Source organism: Neoarius graeffei, chromosome 1 (genome assembly GCF_027579695.1).
Source record: "Neoarius graeffei isolate fNeoGra1 chromosome 1, fNeoGra1.pri, whole genome shotgun sequence".
Lineage (NCBI taxonomy): Eukaryota > Metazoa > Chordata > Actinopteri > Siluriformes > Ariidae > Neoarius > Neoarius graeffei.
The window spans coordinates 62791229-62811282 of NC_083569.1; the positions used below are offsets into that span (position 1 = coordinate 62791229).

A 20054-nucleotide genomic window follows, 5' to 3' on the forward strand; every position below is an offset into this window, starting at 1 on the left:
CACACTCCAGGAGAACTGGTGCAACTGAAATTACTTTCCTTTTTAAAAATAATACATGCATACATACCATACATACTTTCCTTTTCTTGTGGTTTTATTTAATTGATGATACTGCACCCTCTTTCAATACAGGCTTATAGCCAACGCTCCAACAGATCAGAGGTCTCGTACGAGTCTTCAGTAAAATGTGCAGAGCAGAGGAGAGACCACTTCGTAGGCTCCCAATGTGCCCGTGAATTTCTCGCAAAATGCGTCCAAATCTTTGCAGTTTGAACATTCTTGGGCCGTGAATGCAACGTAAATCCACCTTCTGTCGTGTTGCTGCGCCGGCCAAAAACACATCTCCGTGGCATGGCGATAAATTAGCTCAAAATGGAGGATCGGAGTTGCAGTCGGCTCTGTGTTTTAGTATAGCGGAAATGGCGATGAGACCGATAGACTTCCTGCTGTGATGTTACAGACGTCAAGGTCATTCACTCAGACCGCTACTTATATGAATCACTTTCATCGTAAAAATTACTATTAGATTTATTGTTAACGCTTAAAACTATTCCTGTGCCGTTCTTGAGGTCTCAAGGCATTAATAAACGAAAGTGAGGCCATGGCTCTGCGTATCTCCTTTAAATCCAAACATCAACTTTTTTTTGGCAGTGTGGCAGAGAGAGTCTGTACAGTATTTCATTTAATTTAAATGTTTATTTTATTTCGATCTTCCATTTTTAATGATTATGACGACGACGACTAGTTGGAACCTTAATTCTCTAAATTTATAGCTGGTTTTGAATATTGGGGGGGGGCATGCTCAAAATTGGCTAGCACTAGTTGCATTAAAAAAATTAAATAAAAATAACGACGCAAACAGTTGTGTTTATTTAATACTTATGTTGAGATTATGGTAAAATATTTAAAAAAAAAGAGTCAAGTAAGCTTAATATTCATTTCAAATTTGAAATGATCTTTTTCTATTAGCAGATAATTTTGCTTCATTTTACAACCCTGTTTCCAAAAAAGTTGGGTTTCCAAAAAAGTTGCTGTGTAATATATTACTATCAAATATTGAAACTGAGAAATATTACTATTGTTTAAAAAAAAAATTGCTCATTTTGAATTTGATGCCAGAAACATGTTTTTAAAAAAGTTGGAACAGGGGCATGTTTACCATTGTGTTGCATCACCTTTTTAAAAAGCACACAGTAAACTTTTAGGAATTGAGGACATCAATTTCTGTAGCATTCCTGCCCGAGAAGATTTCAGCTGCTCAACAGTTTGGAGTCTCCTTTGCTGTATTTTTTTTTATTTTGCTTCATAAATGTACCGAATGTTTTCAATGGGTTACAGGTCTGGACTGCAGGCAGGCCAGTTTAGCACCCAGACTCTTTTACTACAAAGCAATGCAACTGTAACACATGCAGAATGTGTTTTGGCATTGAGTTTCTGAAATAACCAAGGCCTTTCCTGAAAAAGATATATCATCTGGATGGCAGCATATTGCTCCAAAATGTGTACATCTCATTCAGCTTTAATGGTGCCTTCCCAGATATGAAGCTACTCAGGCCACGTGGACTACTGCACCCTCACACCATCATGGATGGTGGCATTTGAACTGTTTGCTAATAACAAACCGGATGATCCCTCTCCCCTTTAGCCATGATTGCATCCATGATTTCCACAATTCATTAGACCACAGAATCTTAGTCCATAGTCACTTCAGTCCATTGTAAAAGAGTTCGGGCCCATCTGTTTTTAAATGCAGTGTCGTCTGTAGGCCCGAAGATCACGGGCGTCCAATACTGGTTTTCAGCCTTTTTCCTTGCATACAGAGATTTCTCTGGATTCTCTGAACCTTTTAAGGATATTATGTACTATAGATGATGTGATGCTCAAATTCTTTGTAATTTTACATTGAGGAACATTATTCTTAAATTGTTGCACTGTTTGCCCACACAGTCTTTCACAGAGCGGTGAACCCTCCTTATCTTTACTTCTGAGAGACTCCACCTCTCTGGGATGCTCTTTTTACACTCACTCAAATCATATTATTGACCTGTTGCCAATTAACCTAATTAGTTGCAAGATGTTCCACCAGGGCGGCACGGTGGTGTAGTGGTTAGCGCTGTCGCCTCACAGCAAGAAGGTCCGGGGTTCGAGCCCCGGGGCCGGCGAGGGCCTTTCTGTGTGGAGTTTGCATGTTCTCCCCGTGTCCGCGTGGGTTTCCTCCGGGTGCTCCGGTTTCCCCCACAGTCCAAAGACATGCAGGTTAGGTTAACTGGTGACTCTAAATTGACCGTAGGTGTGAATGTGAGTGTGAATGGTTGTCTGTGTCTATGTGTCAGCCCTGTGATGACCTGGCGACTTGTCCAGGGTGTACCCCGCCTTTCGCCCGTAGTCAGCTGGGATAGGCTCCAGCTTGCCTGCGACCCTGTAGAAGGATAAAGCGGCTAGAGATAATGAGATAAGATGTTCCACCAGGTGTTTTTTTTTTTAAAGCATTACACAATTTTTCCAGTCTTTTGTTGCCCCTGTCCCAACTTTTTTGAAAATGTGTTGCTTGTATCAAATTCAAAATGAGCATATTTTTTCCAAACAACAAAATTTCAGTTTCAACATCTGATATGCTGTGTCTTTGTACTATTGTCTATTTGTACGTGTCATTTTCAGTGAAACATACTTTATGATTTGCAAGTCATCACATTCTGTTTGTCTACATTTTACACAGCATCCCATCTTTTTTGGAAACGGGGTTGTAGAAATAAATGCTTAAAAAAAAAAAATTATACATTTCACATATGCATATTGTAGATGTCGTGGTGCAGAGACAATGGTTCTCATAACTGATCGTTATAGTCCGTGAGAGTACTGTGTCCACTGGAAGTATTTTTTCCTGAGTACACAGTGAATAATAGTGATTCAACCCTCCTCATATTAAAAAAAATAAAATAAATACAAAAGATCAGACAGCAACACTTCCCTCTTTTACACGCTTTTCCTGTACCATTCTCCCCTTCCTCTTTTTTTTTGTGTGTATGTATACACACACATATATACATACACACATATACACATACATACAAACACACATATATACACACACACACACACACACACACACATACATATACACACATACATATATATATATATATATATATATATATATATATATATATATATATATATATATATAAATATATATAAATAAAAGTGTGTGTGTGTCTCTTTCTGTCTGCGCATGACTAGTGTACATAGTTTTCTGTCTCACTCCTATACACTCATAGCCTAAACAATGGCCTGTGCTGCGGGACTTGTCCTGGGCAGGGATTAACGGTCAGTCCCCTGCTAATAGCCTTGTGAACACACTGCCTAACCATGCTGCTACAATCAGCAAGTGAAACAGGAAGCAGCAGGAGGAAGAGCAACTGGGAGGACCAGGAAGAGTGACGCAAGTGGCTAGGAATTTCCCAAGGAATTGCCCACCGCAAGATGAGCACCGCACCCTTGGTAGACACTGTACAGAGGTACAGAAGATGGTATGAGATTACATTTTATGGAATATGGTCTGTATAGAAAGAGCAAGAATTTGATTTGTGCATATATGGCACAGTGGTGTCGCCTCACAGTAAGGAGGTCCTGGGTTCAAGTCCAATGGCCGATGGGGGCCTTTCTATATACAGTTTGCATGTTCTCCCCGTGTCCACGTGGGTTTCCTCCGGGTGCTCCGGTTTCCCCCACAGTCCAAAGACATGCAGGTTAGATTAACTGGTGACTCTAAATTGACCGTAGGTGTGAATGTGAGTGTGAATGGTTGTTTGTCTCTATGAGTCAGTCCTGCGATGACCTGGCGACTTGTCCAGGGTGTACCCCGCCTTTCACCTGTAGTCAGCTGGGATAGGCTCCAACTTACCCGTGACCCTGCACAGGATAAGCGGTTATGGATAATGGATAGAGATTTTTATATAACACACATCAGAAACTGACTAAGAAACACAGTTTAACCATTTGAACAATAGTATGCATGTAAGCAGGAAGGGGATACACACCGTTTCCAGCCAATGAACACTACAAACATCCTATTTACTGCATGCGTCATCTTCCCATTTTCACATACCCTAAATGTGTCATCTGCTGGTTTGAACAGAAGAGGACACAGATGGTGCTCAATAGTAGATGTGCACAATGAGCACATACTGGCCAATCACATACATACACAGAGAAGGACAGAAAGGATCCTAGAACGGTGTCTGAGAATCAGTTTGAAAAGATGCAGCGACAACTGTCATGGAGCAAGCTTCCTGAAATACAATTAACTGTTGTGCAATAGGGAAGTGTGAGATAGTGAGTGGAAACTGGCAACCACTAGTATTACAGGGGGGCATCATAGTGGTACAGTGGGTAGCACTGTTGCCTCACAGCAAGAAGGCTCTAGGTTGGAATCTTGCAGCCAGCTGCCACCTTTCTCTGTGGAGTTTGCTTGTTCTCCATGTACCAGCATGGGTTTCCTCTGGGTGCTCCGGTTTCCTCCCACAGTCCAAAGATTCTAAATTGCCCATGGGTGTGAATACAAGTATGAATAGTTGTTCATGTCTGCATTAACCCTGTGATAGACTGGCAACCTGCCCAGGGTGTACCCCATCCTCTTGCCCAAAGTCAGCTGGGATTGGCTCCAGCTTCTCTGCGACCCTGACGGATAAGCGGTATAGAGGATGTGCAGTCACGTGACCCGCACGTGTGTACTCCGCCATATTGGACGGCATCAGGATTGTTTACCTTGCGCGAGCGTAATGGATCCAGGGAGTAATCCCCAAGAAAATTCGGAAAATACCCCATCTACATCAAGCGATAACTTATCTAAGTTTGTTCAGCATCTTGAAGGTGACGTGAGGCAGCGTTACGTGGAAAAGTGTTCCAGGTTGGGGATTGCAGATCCGTACAACTTGCCGCAATCCTTGTTCAGGGAAATTCAGAGCTGCGGTGCCAGCGATTTGCCCGATCTGGCCTACCACGACATTTACAATTTTCTTGTTAATCGTGAATCGTGTTACACTGGCAAAGCCCTCAAAGCTTATAAATATTTTGTTACGGGATGGGTATCCCAACTATACCTCTGGAAGGTTCCGAAGAAGAATGTCTACTTGATAACCTCACGGGTAAGTGGCATTAAGACGTTTATCATAAAGAGACTATGCAGGACGTTTTATCGTAAGAATGTTCGAAATCTAAACTCAGTTCCAGATGAGAGAAGAAAACAGTAAATCAGAAAGCTGCGCACATTTGCGCAGCTTCCGCGAAAACGTGGACAGCTTTCTGATTTACTGGTTTCTTCTCATACTTCCTGTTTCATGGACTGTAACAGCATTTGCTTATTTAGTAATTTTAATACAGGATTTACTCTGATGAAATTATTCAGACACTCCAATGCACCCCCCCCCCCCCCCAAAAAAAAACGGATCTGCGTGATTCAGCCGTGAAAAAGTTGGCATCCGCCAAAAGGCGTGCCGTTTGCATCCCTGTTTAAACTCATAGGTTCGACTTTAACCGGCTAATGAGGCTCGGTGGTTGGTCAAGATTTTTTTTTAGTTTTCACCATCCCTACTATGGATTGGCCTTTCAAAGGCATATATGAGCCAAAAAGATAAAACATTGTCATAGACTAGGCCAGGGTAGTAGGGCTAGGCATAGCCATTTTAAACGTTAGAGATCAAGCGGACTGACGGCCACAAACACTGTTCTGTCTAGTTTCTAAGTATGCAGTTATCATTCAATCTGAAAATCAACTTAACAGATGTACTAGGAGTATTGAATTAGAAGATTACACCTACCTGATATGAAGTGTTCACTACAAATTCAGCTGGTAGAACTGGGGTACCGGTTCTCTTCGCACAGCGGACACCCATTTTGCGCGTCTCTCCTCGTCTGCGGGGAATCTATAAAATGACAGGCCGTCCTTTTGGCCCTGTCTATTGGTACAACCAAATGCTGAACAAGATATAACCAATTCTCGAAAGATCTACTCCCACACACTTGATAATTAGAACGGGTTTGTCTAAGTTCTATGCGCAGCCATGCCGTCCAAGATGGCAGATAAACAAATATCACGTGACCTCGTGACGTCACGTGCACGCTCTCTATAGATGCATTATAGAATTAGAGATCAAGGATGGATAGTACGGAGGAGGAAACAGAGTGGAAATAAAACTCGGAAAGGAGGGTCTGGCATGGAAGGGGTCAGCTCAGTCAGAGTTTGGTTTCCAGATGGCTGGCACCTGGTGTGTGTACACACACACAGAGATCATCTAAATGAGAAGACATAATGCATTTTCATGTGTTTTATTGAAGTTGGAAATAAGTTTTGACCAGAAACACATGACCATTAGCCGTGCCCAAAACACACACACAAAAAATGCTACTAAGTTATTATTGCAGTCATTTTGACTGAGTCACTTACAGACATCTGTAACTGTAAATAGTTTTTTTTCTAAAACATAAAGACTTCTCTCGTAAAATACCATGGAAACATAACAGAGCTATATAATACGACAGTCCAACTGTATGAAAAGCTATAATACTGCCTCCATGTATAAACTTGCTAACAAACAGGGAATGTACCCAGGATGTTCAAGTCTTAAGAGCATACATGTCAACCTATACGGAATGTCCGTATTTTATACGGATTTGATTCAATAAATGTAGTATATGGGCGTATAAAGTTGTACGGATTCTTTAAAAAAACTTCAATATTTATTTAGAGCTACAATCAATTCCCACGATGATAAAAGAACGCATAACATTTACAAACGTACTGTACACCACAGCCAGCCAGTAGAGTCTTATGAAATCGCACGTTATCTTGTGGTAGCGAGATTTCGTTCCACTTTTGATCATGCGCACACCGCATTGCGAGAATCCCGCCAACCGTGAAGTCATAGACATATAAACACAGACGCCGCCTTCTGCGTAGAATCATACGTCATCCTCGCCGCCATATTGGATGTGGCAAAGTAGAGAGAGTCTTCAACCGTCTCTGGTATAGCGTCTAGACAGTAGCCGAGAATAAAGGTGCCTCATTCATGTGCTGCGTTTAAAGGGATAGTTCGGGATTTTTGACATGAATCAGTATGGCATCCCCATCAATAGTGTCGTGCAAACACACTGACTTACCCCTGACAGCATCCTGTGAGTCCAGTTCTTGTCCAGTTTTGGTCCAGACGAAAGTAGTCCGGCACGTTTGTTGGGGTCACGAAAGTAAAACGTTTTTCGTCTCAAAACAGTACGTGTTCAAAAGAGTGATATATTTGCATCACAAAACCGTTGCCAAATAAAAAGTCAGACCTCGAAATCGCTTGGCACTATTTTCTCTCCCTTCTTATGACTGCGCGCTGCCTGCTTCATCCAGCTGCGGCTCCAGCTTCAAGGATAAGCTGGAGCCGCATAAGTAGGAGTCCCGGCGGGTGGTCTGTATTCGATTCGTTTATATCCCGACCTTGTCAGCTGTCAGATTTATGTTCATGGACCCGGTAAGCTGGTAAATAATATTTATTTATTTTTTTCTTTACCAAATTCTAACAGAAAACGAGAGCGCCCGAAAGGGAAAACCGAGCCGAGCCGCCTCACGGCTGTAATGCAAATTGCTTTCCTCCTCAGTATACAAGTGCGCTTCCATGGCAGGGAAAAAGAAACTACCACTGCTGCCCATGTAGTGCCCTATTTATACAAATAGGAGTCATTCAGGATTCAGCCATGTTTTTGCTCCGTGTCATGGCTGAATCCTGAATGACTCCTATTTGTATAAATAGGGCACTACATGGGCAGCAGTGGTAGTTTCTTTTTCCCTGCCATGGAAGCGCACTTGTATACTGAGGAGGAAAGCAATTTGCATTACAGCCGTGAGGCGGCTCGGCTCGGTTTTCCCTTTCGGGCGCTCTCGTTTTCTGTTAGAATTTGGTAAAGAAAAAAAAAAAAAAATTATTTACCAGCTTACCGGGTCCATGAACATAAATCTGACAGCTGACAAGGTCGGGATATAAACGAATCGAATACAAACCACCCACCGGGACTCCTACTTATGCGGCTCCAGCTTATCCTTGAAGCTGGAGCCGCAGCTGGATGAAGCCGGCAGCGCGTAGTGATAAGAAGGGGGAGAAAATAGTGCCAAGCGATTTCGAGGTCTGACTTTTTATTTGGCAACGGTTTTGTGATGCAAATATATCACTCTTTGAACACGTACTGTTTTGAGACGAAAAACGTTTTACTTTCGTGACCCCAACAAACTTGCCGGACTACTTTCGTCTGGACCAAAACTGGACAAGAACTGGACTCACAGGATGCTGTCAGGGGTAAGTCAGTGTGTTTGCACGACACTATTGATGGGGATGCCATACAGATTCATGTCAAAAATCCCGAACTATCCCTTTAACTGTACCAACAGGTTTACCGTCCAAACGAGAGCACATGGGATTACCTTTCACAGGTGAGACTGGAAAAATACTTTTCATTGTATTTGGTCATTATAACAATTTTACGAACAGATTTTCCTGACTTTGTGGCTAATATGAAGTCTTGTGCATAATAGCCGCTCGGTGAAACCTGTCTCCAAGCAACGAAGTATTTCCTTCGTAACTACGCTGATAACACTGTGTTTTTGTCAAACATTGGAGCTTTGTATTCATTCTGAAGGTTTATTGTTATTAATATTGAATAAAAAGTAACTGGGATATAGCATTGTTAATTATCATTCAAAATTTAGGTAAATTATTTTAATTTGCACCTTATACGGATTTTATAAGGGAAATACGGATTTTGGAGGTTGGTTATACAGGTTTGACTGACCAAAGGTTGACATGTATGTAAGAGGCTGTTTTAAAGAAGCACTTCAGCAACCAAAACAGTCATGGGAAATGCTACTGATTTTTTTTTTTTAACTGAATTGACAAAATGGAAGGGACAAGAAACCAGCAACCGACAAAAAACAGGCTTTAAAACATGTAACAAGCTTTAACTGCATCACCCGAAAATGACACAATGGAGCTTTGTGATATACAGCCAAGAACCCTGAAAGCTAGACGTGTGCTTTCTTAACCGACCATTCCATAATTCACATCCTCGCTCACACACAAACCAAAGAAAACATACACATAATCTGTCCATATAGCAAAAGCCTAACCAACAATCCAGGCTCCATATGCACCACTTTAATCCCTGATGGTGTGACAAGAGTTCAGTAATCCACAGGAACAGAGAAGCACAGAACACACACACACACACACACACACACACACACACGGGATGCCTTGAAAGCCATAGAGGGAAAAACCACAGGCAGGCTTGTAACACTGAACCTCAGTGGTGCATTTCTGGACTGCTGCCAAATAAATGGCTATGAAATGAGGAGGAATTTTTCCCCATTCCCCCCAACCCCCTGCTCCTACTCTCCTCGTCCCCTTTGCCCTCAACTCGGAATCGTTTACTCCAGGATCCGTTCCTGGTGTACATTGCCATTTGTGATATATAGGGTCACTCCTGGTATACAGGACCCTTCCTGATTTGGTAGTATCTGGAAATGTATATACAGAAGAATCATCCGGCTTAATCATTGTGGGGAAATCCACTCCAACTACAGACAGCCACCTCTCAAACACACACACAATGTGCGTACAGTCTCAAACTCCTGCAATCAGCCTTGCAAGACGAAGAATGCTGCCATTCATGCACATATTCATTGTAGTTCTGGATTCCACCACTGGAAGTCAGTATACAATGGGGAGAAATACATTTCCATGGACTGCCACTGGAGTTTTTTCCTCTGTTCTCAGTAGGTATGGGTAATATCGCTGCATCACTGAAACCAAGCCTAGGATCCTGATGCCAGTGCTCGTACATTCAAAACTCTTCTGATTCAAACAGTGATAATTGATGAATGACGCCATCAAATACTATAATTGAAAAGCTAGTATTGAATAAAATTCAAGCTTGTAGGCTGTAATACAAGGCTTTTCAGAACTCAACCCTACCTATAGACTAGAGGTCTGCGCGGGACAGAATTTTCAGTCCCGCTCCCGCCCGCATTGTGCAGTCCCGCTCCCGCCCGCTCCCGCAAAGAATTATGATTTTCAGTCCCGCTCCCGCCCGCGCCTGCCATATTTTGTCCCGCTCCCGCCCGCAAATCCCGCATGATGCAGACGTTCGCGTTATTTCTCACGAAAGTTCTTGTCATTGGCTTGGGGAATTAAACATGCTGAGCTTAGCTGAGCTCTCCACTGACCGATCCTTCATTTATTCTAAGTTTATTGTTTAGACTCTGACATTCTGCTGACACATTCCAAGTTGAGCGCTGCATGCACTCATGATTGACAGCTCTCGCTTTGCGCACTCGCACTTCCGAGTCTGTGGCGTTATGATTCCAACCGCGATTTCATTCTCCTCTCATATGAAGTGCTGCGCAACCACAACCAGCTCCTCAGATTATACACTGTCTATTTCTAGCTTTAAATTGAACAATCTGTGCGATACAAAGTCCTTTTTAATACTAGTTAATACTTTTTAAAATACTTTTTAATACTTAGGACTAATACTCGACTTTTTAACGGTAAATGTACCTCTTTTTAAAGCAGAACTTACTTCTGAAGCACTGTGAGCTTCACTAGAGGAGCTCTGCTCTTCTGCCATGATCGGAGATCTCAAACACGGAAGAGCGGAAAGGAATCGGAAACGTACGCGAGATTAGACCACATCCGCAAATTTAGGCATCTTAAAATGTTTTTATTAATGCCAAATAAAATATCCAGCACAAATTATATACGATAGACATAAATTAATAATTTATAAATTTTATTTTAAACACGTTTTTATTTAGCGGGACTGCAGCTTATCACCTCTCCCACCCGCACCGTGCACTCCCCCTCCCGCCCGCAATGAGCTTTCAAAATTTGTCCTGCGCCGCACTGCTTTGCATCGGGTCCCGCGGGACTCCCGCGGGAGTGCAGGGCTCTACTATAGACCTCTTGCAGTCAAGTGACCGGAATGTAAACAGCCGCCATCTTGTCGGTAAAAAACACAGCTGAATATTGCTGCACTCGTGTACAAAATGGATCAATTTCAACAGACGGACTACACGGCTCATTTTTCTAATGAACAGATAACTAGATACATGTCTAAAATAAACGACCTACAGATTAGTGACCCTTATCGATTACCGGACGTAGTTTTCACGACCGTGTCAGAAGATATTGAACTGCCAGTGGAATACCCAGATGTGTATAATTACCTCATTAACTTTCCCTCGCTGTTCAGTGGTGAAGCACTGCGTGCTTATAAATCTCTGGACAGTTATCTTTACAGAAATTCAGGATTTGTCAGCCGCCCTCAGATGTGGCATCTTGCAAACAAGAAAATAACAATCCTCATTGGACGGGTAAGTCACTTAAGTATCGAGACCCCGCTGGTCTCGCTATCTCGTCCGGAACGTTGTGCATGCGATGGAAATCGCTACAAACCGTCATTTTCTGCTGGAAACCAATGTCCAGTAACTCCATACGGTTGTAGTGGATATTGAAGTCCGGTACAGACGAACAACACGCAAAAATACACACAAAAAACAAAAAACGTGCACAGGTAGGGAGAGCTTGTAGTCTATCACTATTACTGTATATATGGTATACCTGATAGCAGCAATCCATTTTGCACGCCTGTCAGGGTCCCGTGGCAGCCTACTGTCAAGTGTATGTGAGCATCATGGGTTTCCCACACTTGAAAGGGAAGGACTCGGACACAGGATTCCACTCGTCTTATGTTTTATTGATTTTCAGTGGAGTTGACGTTGTAGTAGAATTGTATATAGTAGGGTTTTCCAGAACAAAAGGTAGAAGTAGAAGCAGAAGCAGAAGTAGAGGGCGGAAATATGGCATTTGACCGACAAGGTGGCGTCTGTTTACAATCTGGATCGGATGTGACGTCACATGCAAGTGCTCCATATGATGATTATTGGTATCTGGATAACTACAGCGGCCTTTCAGAGAGGCAGAAAGAGGCAGTAAGAGTAATCTAATTCTTTATGAGTAAAAGTGCAAGTATTCTCTAAATAAACGCAGTTTTAAAAGCTCAAAATAAATACTTGAAGTTACAACTCAAACTTCTTTCGTGACAGTAAAACAGCACAGAGAAAAAAAAGTGTCTATCAGCTCATTAATATTAATTACTGATTGTAAATTAATACCTTTTTTGTTTACCAAAGAACCAAGGAATATAGAAATATTTGATAAAGCTAACAAACAGGTTTATTCCTCATCGCTAAAATATTACCCAGCATAATTAAAAAAAAAAAAAAAGTTATACAACTAGTTAAACGCTAATAGCTAGACGTTACAATATAAAACAACCTTAAAGCTGTACTGCCTTTCAGATTCTTCATGTTTAGGTCATAAAAAGAACTTTCCCCTGACACCCAATTATTTTTGTTGAGTGGACTGAAAGCTACTGAATTCAAAATCACAGACTTCCAATTTTATTAGTTTTTTTTAAAAAATAGAACAATGATAGTCTGGCAAGCCAGACTAAATGTGAATATGTAGTCTGGCCTCGATCCGTAGACATTTCCGAAGCGGGTAGGAGGAACAAACCGCTGTCTTTCAAACTGTCTCTGTGCGTATAGGCCAACGCTCTGACCAATCAATGCAACAGTGACTGTGATGTAGTCAGAGCGACAGAAAGCAGTGGGGGAGGCCTTGAAATAAATAATTTTTCAAAATGCGTATTAATTAATAAACAGGTTCTAGATATTAAGAAGTTTGGAGATAATGACCACAAGTTTGGAGTCTGTACCACATACACATTTTTTCCCCAAGTGTTTTTCAAGGGTTTGCTTAAACTGTTTTTGAGAGTTTTTATTTAGTGGTGTTTGGTGAAATAATTTCCCTTAAATTTAAAATAACAGGAAAATAAGAAACAATCAAAAAGTTTCAAAGCTGTTTATTAATTCTTTGTACTGCACAAACTAGCCCCATCCTTTTGGCTACGAGCGGAGCCAGCTGGTAGATCAGACTTTTGCCATAGCCGGTCGGCAAAACAGCGAAAACGTCCTTCTTGAAAAGGAATGAGCGGAGAGCCTCTTCCTGCTCATGTTTCAACGAAAACTCCAAGTCTAATTCTTCTAAAACTGATTCCAAAGCGGAGTCAAACGTTCACTAGCCGTAGCCATCTTTCCTGCTGTGCTTTCTCCAGCGTCGCGCAGCTTTGTCGTCACTCCTGCAAAAGCCCGCCCAAAGAATCCAAACAAAAACCTTGCGTTGTGATTGGCGGGCACGATTTGATGCCCGGGGTGTTTTTGTTTATATGGTGCGAGGCTAGACCCATTCGCTAGGCAAAAATATTTTTGGCCGCTAGGCGGGTGGGTCTAGTTTACTAGGCTAGAACAATGAATGAATTTAGGGCCCTGTGGCCCTAAATTCTCTGCTATTCTTTCCTGCTTCACCTGACTCAAGATACACGTCATGCATCACGTGGTGGGCTTTCCCTGTTCGCACAAGGCATTGTGGGATACAAATTTGAAACCGGAGAGAAAAATGGAAGACATGAGTGTGTGAATGAAACGTGAAAGACCGACTACAGTAACGGAAAGCGAGAAGAAAAGATGTTGCGAAGGAAAGGAAACACAGGACCTAAACTAATAAAGATCGGCGGTCAGCGAGCACCTCGGTGTGATCAGCCGTTCGTTTAGCGACAGAATGATGGAACTGTCAGTGTGTGGTCAAAGGTAAACCTGTAGATGGCAGTAATGCAACACCGTGGATGCCAGCTGCCGTAAAACCCAAAATATGATGCGTGAAGCGAGTGATTTCCTGCACATTATTTGCTAGGAAATCCCCTCAAATTAAATAACGTCCCAGCCACAGAATGGCCTGTTTTTGGTTTATTTTCTTCAAAGATATTACAGAAATAAACAATCAATCACAATGACCAAATTTCAGAGGTAACTGAATTTCACTGATTTTATGAAATCAACAGGCCGTCTACTTTTAATAAATAAAAAAAGTGTACACAGTAACCAGGGTTTTTTCTAGAAAAATTTAGTATGAGGGCGCTCAAAGCAGGGGGGTGAGATGGTGCCGGTTGTCCCCGCCCCCCGCCGTGCAAAGCCTTTGAAAAATGCTCCAATAGGACATTCTGAGTATCTGAGAGGGAAATTGTAACAAATTGTCTGTCAACATTGAAAAAGAAAGAAGTAATCTTCTTCTGCCCCGGACAGTCTTTGGCTTTCTTCCGCTTCGTGCCGCGGGATGACATCTTTAAATGCCCAAGTGTCAACAAAAACAACTCGCGAACTACTTCTGTCAAAAGCTCCCGCGCCGGTGGGTGAAAGGTTATTCAGTCTCGAGAAATCTCGCTCTACAAGTCGGCTGACCTTGTATGTAACCCATGTCAAATCTCGCGAGAGCAGCCGCAACAAGTAAACAACTAAACACCATGGCGCCTCAGTCTGGAAAACGCCAATTCGGATTGTTTTTGCACCGTCTGGCGGTGTATCTACTATGATTGGAATATTTTTGGAGCAATTATAACGTATTTGATGATCAGACACATTGTCACGTGGTGTTGCTGGGATGTTTTCACGGAGTCGGTAAGGGGGCGCACGCCGAGAGTAAGAGGGCGCAGCGCCCCTGTTCCCCCGTTTAGACGAAAGCCTGGTAACAGATAGATTACAGTGATGGGTATTGGGTCTCATTTTTGCTTAGATTTGTTAGGAATTTACGTCAACTCTTTGAAGCTCTCATAAGAAAAGTCATTTTACATACAGATGTAGTAACACAGTATTGGAAAATGGAGTACAAAGTAGAAATAGTAAATAAAACTCAAAAGGTATTAGGTGAAAGAAAATCTCAAATAAAAGACGGACAGTTTAAGAACCAGACTTAAGTGCAGTAACAACAACAAATAAATGTACTTTTACTTCCCTGCTATGCTTTTGTTCTTTTACATGGCTGGTTCTCAAAAGTTTTATCAGGTACTGAATTGACCTCTGACACTTATCACATGATTTTTTTTATTAAATTTTTAATTTTGATCAGTGTGTCTGTGCTTAATTCATGGTAATCATATTCACGCCACACTTTCAGAGAGTTTACTGAATCCAGGTTACTGTAGTTACTGCTCTGGAGTCGCACTCTGAGTCATACAGCGGTCATGGGGCAGAAGTGACCTAATAGTCATCTGCCCAATATCAGCCCCCCCTAAAACAAACACCACACACAGGGAGGCTACTTCCATATATACTTGTGTGTCTCACACACACACCCTCACATATTGCTTCTCTTCAAAAACTGAAAAGGTCACAATGGTGACGTCATCTAACTCACTTCAGCCTTTCCTTCCGTTGGTCATACGTGTGCGCGCGCACAAGTCTGTACCTGCGGACAATGATCTTGAGGATCCTGTAGGAGCCTTTGATGAGGATCAGAGCTTCTTGGCGGGAGCCGTAGAGTGCAGAGCCGTTGATGTTGACCAGTTCGTCTCCCACCCTCAGCTTCTTACACTCAGCTGCCTTCCCTCCTTCTTCTATCTGAGAGACAGACAGACGGGAAGAAAGAACAAAGGTTATCATCGGTAAATGGGTCATCTTTGTAAAATGAGATCAAACATTAACCAAGAACTTCTGTATACACACACGCACACACACACACCAGATTTCTTTACTTCCTCTTTCTGTGAAGCAGTACAGAATGGATAAAAAGGTCAAATAAACTTGCCATACTGTAAACGTACACAATTCCCACACTCACACGCCCATGCCTAGGATACTGATTGAATGGCCATAAAAAGGGTCCACAAATCTAAATAACATGGTCACATAAATCTAACAAAAATAAACAACGGCTCTGTCAAAAACATAAATCATACACCCAGTCAGAAACCGTAGATCACCATCAGAAGCAAAAAAGAGGCTAAACCCCATACGGCAGCATACCAAAACTGTTTCCCCAAGGTCTCTGAAAATGTTTCTCAATTATTTCTTTACCCTCATATATGTAGAGCGAGTGTATTTGGTAAAAGAAGACTTGAGAATGAAGTAAATGTTAAAAACACAACTATAACCTTTATATTGAAAATAGTGCCTGGCTCTACAGCAGTGCCTAGAGCGGTTGTCTCCAACGTAGACTCTACAATGTCTACAAACAACATCCATGTAGCATCAACGTGTGTAATGTGAAGTTCTTAGTGTTATGGAGGTATATCAGGCCAAGTATGGCTATTGTTTGAATATTTCTAATCATTTTTATGGGGTTGGGGGGACAGCACTCAGGATCGAACAGCAGTATGTTACACTATCTGTCTGGAGTTTCTGTGTATGTTCTCCCTGTATTCGTGCGAGTTTCCTCAGAGTTCAACCTTGACTATGGTAAAAAGCTTACTGTGGGTCCCACGCAGCGCAACAGTAAAGCTTTCGCCCTATCATCAGGAAATCATGAGTTCTCATCTTGATAATGCTACAGCCATCTGTTGCTGAGAGTCAAGGGAGCGAAAACGGCCAAGCTCTATTGGTGGGAGGGATGGCATACTCTCTCTCTGTCAACTAGAACTGTGAGTAAACTCACTATAGAATACCCTCCGCTTTTAAGCCTGTCATCATATATTGCCATATGTAAGGGAATATAGATTATTTACCAGCTTAAGGTCGGTCCGTATGGTGAAATACCGTGACCGAGGTCTTGAAAATACTGACTGAGGCCTCTGGGCCAAGGTCAGTATTCAAGGCCGAGGTCACGGTATTTCACCATACGGACCGACCTTAAGCTGGTAAATAACATTTATTTTTCTTTACCAAATTCTAACAGAAAATGAGAGCGCCCGAAAGGGAAACCATATTTAGAACAAACCTGCTACAAGCTCGTTTTCGGCTTTCTCCTGAAATGTTTTCTTTTATTTTGTCTTCCTCAGAGCAGTAAAACTCGCTTTTGCTGTGAACACTGTCGTTATCGCTATCCATGCTGTAAAATTAACGCCATTATACTGAGAAATGTGAAAATAAATGTTGACAAAAATTGCTACCATGTTGTTTATTGTTGTGAACAAGTGAGTCGCCAAAGGTCCGTAACCGGGGTCCGGATCGTAGGATTCCGGACCGCTTGCGAGCCAATCAGAGTGCATGATTTGATGGAAAACAGGACTGCGAAAAAAATAAGTTGAATTATCGCCCCTTTGAAACATTGGACCGGGATTATTTTCCTTCATGCAGTATACTGCAATTGTGTAACGCAGGGGTCACCAAACTACGGCCCGCGGGCCAGATCCGACCCACCACCCCCCTTTGACCGGCCCCCCAGCCCCTCTGCCCCCCATCACTTGAACCAGCCCTATGAGGCAATCCCCAAAAGTGGTCATGGCCTATTTTTTTAAATTGCTTTTTGGCAAATAACAACATGTCTGCATCTTGTATTTTGTTGATTTTATCAAATAAAATTGATATTTAGTTATAAAATGAACTATTCATATTTTCCGAATTTTCGTCATATGCTCGCGATCAAGCAGTGACAGGCAGCGCATGCGCAGAGAACTGTCCGTGTTCAGGACAGCAAAATGGCTAGCGGTAAGCAAAAAGCTGACAGAGAGTGCAGAGTTTTTAAAGAACAGTGGACCACCGATTATTTTTTCGTTCAGTGTAAGGACCGTGCAGTTTATCTCATCTCATTATCTCTAGCCACTTTATCCTGTTCTACAGGGTCGCAGGCAAGCTGGAGCCTATCCCAGCTGACTACGGGCGAAAGGCGGGGTACACCCTGGACAAGTCGCCAGGTCATCACAGGGCTGACACATAGACACAGACAACCATTCACACTCACATTCACACCTACGCTCAATTTAGAGTCACCAGTTAACCTAACCTGCATGTCTTTGGACTGTGGGGGAAACCGGAGCACCCGGAGGAAACCCACGCGGACACGGGGAGAACATGCAAACTCCGCACAGAAAGGCCCTCGCCGGCCCCGGGGCTCGAACCCAGGACCTTCTTGCTGTGAGGCGACAGCGCTAACCACTACACCACCGTGCAGTTTATCTTGTATGTAAAGAAAGTGTGCCGGTTTTCAAAGAATATAATCTGCGTCGTCACTATGAAACCCGCCACAAAGAGTATGCTAGTTTGCGAGGGCAAACAAGAGAAGACAGGATTCGGAGGATGAAATGCGGACTGGCTGCACAACAGAATGTATTCCTTCACCAAACCCAGATCAACCAGGCTGCTGTCCGAGCTAGCTATAAGGTAGCTCACCTACTAGCTAGCCATGGAAAGCCGTTTACTGATGGGGACTTTGTTAAAGTATGCATGCTTGCTGTGGCCGAGGAGGTGTGTCCCGACAAGAAGGATGCGCTCAATGCGGTGAGTCTCTCCGCACCTACTATGACCAGGCAAACCGAATATTTGGGGGACAACATGTATGACCAGCTGAATGAGAGAGTGTCAGAATTCGAGTTTTTTGCTTTGGCCATGGATGAGAGCAATGACGTGCAGGACACAGCACAACTGCTGTGATCTATTGCTCATATTATTAGAATTTCACTGTTTTTTAAAATGTATTTATTTTATAGGCCTATTTATTTGACCTTTATTAAGCGCTGCATACAATTATTTTATATATTATTAATAATATCAACAGGCCTACCTACAATTTATAATTTTCCACTCACCTTTGCCAGTGTCAATCACCTCAAATAGGCAGATGTTTCTTACCTTGACAGCTTTGATATTTTTATTAGAAAATAAATAAATGGAATAATCAGTGGTATTTCAAATTAAAACAAAGTGTGAAGACTCGATTACTACTTTTGCAAACCACTAACAAATATGTGCCAGGAATCAAGTGTTGATATAGTAGTATGGATACAGTAGTGGGGATGGCTGTGCCAGGCTAGTAATCTCTACTACACAATGAGGCCTGCTGGTGGTCATATTTGTCTGGGTCATACAATTCTATGTGATATAGCTGACCCGACCCCGGCCCCCATCACAGTCAGGAACGACAATGTGGCCCCCAGAGAAAAAAAAAGTTTGGTGACCCCTGGTGTAACGTTTCATCAAAATCCATCAAACCATTTAGGAGGAGTTGTGCTTACAAGACACCTGGACAGACAGCCGGATGGATGGCTGGATGGATGAACAGGGTGATTCCTATACACCCCCAAACTTTGTTTGCATGGGGTATAATAACAGAAACTAGGCAATCTTTAAAATCTGAATGCAGAAGGGAGCAGACAGTGTGTGTGTGTGTGTGTGTGTGTGTGTGTGTGTGTGTGTGTGTGTGTGTGCCCTCTGACGCAGCATGAGCAGCAATTTGAAAAGAAGCGGTTGGCTGACTTCACGGGTCTCAGAGGAAGCATGTGTTAGCCTTGACCTTCCTTGGTTGGTGGCTGCCGTAAGACAGGTGAGAACTGACTGGTGGGTGGGAACTGACAGGTAACCGAGTTGGCAAGAAAAATGAGGAAAACATTTACGAACAAGAGTCCTCAGAAGATGACGTACCCCACATGAAACCCCACTTCAAATTTTCCCAAGTTGAATTGGTTGCCATGGAAATATGGAGGAAATAAATAAATAAATAAATAAATAAAAATCACAAATCCCAAAAGGCATAACTCCTCTAGTCACGTAACATAACTGTCAGGTTTCGTGAAAAAAAAAAAATTCCTAATAGTTTGAGTTATGCTCTGGAAACTAAAATGTTTACAGACAGACAGAGCGATAGCTGTATCTCCCCCCCCAATTATATGCCGGGGGGGACAAACAAACAAACCTTATTTTATCTTCTCATTGCCAACTCACAGAAACCACAAAAACGCAGTATTATGTTAAAGTTTGCTTCAGTAAATGGTAAGCCTGTGATTTTTACTAAAATTGCTGCTGACCAAAATCACCCATACACAAAAAGCAGTAATTTAACGTCAAAGGTGTTTCCATTAAAAATGGATTGATTATACAATAATTGTAACACTTCTTCATTTTTATTCTTTATATTGTTAAAATATTTGATGTCACATTTCCGAATGAATATTCCATTTCGGGGGGAAATTTTATATAA

The 20054-nt window shown here is 42.3% G+C and overlaps 1 protein-coding gene across 2 annotated transcripts in view; it reads right to left on the reverse strand.

The window, feature by feature from the left end:
* shroom4 (shroom family member 4) overlaps positions 1-20054 on the reverse strand; it is an 86636-nt gene that overhangs the window by 37878 nt on the left and 28704 nt on the right. The window contains exon 2 of one of the 2 annotated variants that reach the window (XM_060927129.1): positions 15393-15544. In XM_060927129.1, coding sequence (XP_060783112.1) covers positions 15393-15544 — 152 coding nt within the window. Of the gene's footprint in view, positions 1-5816; positions 5857-15392; positions 15545-20054 lie in introns of those variants that run through there. The other variant, XM_060928712.1, reaches the window with a different exon arrangement.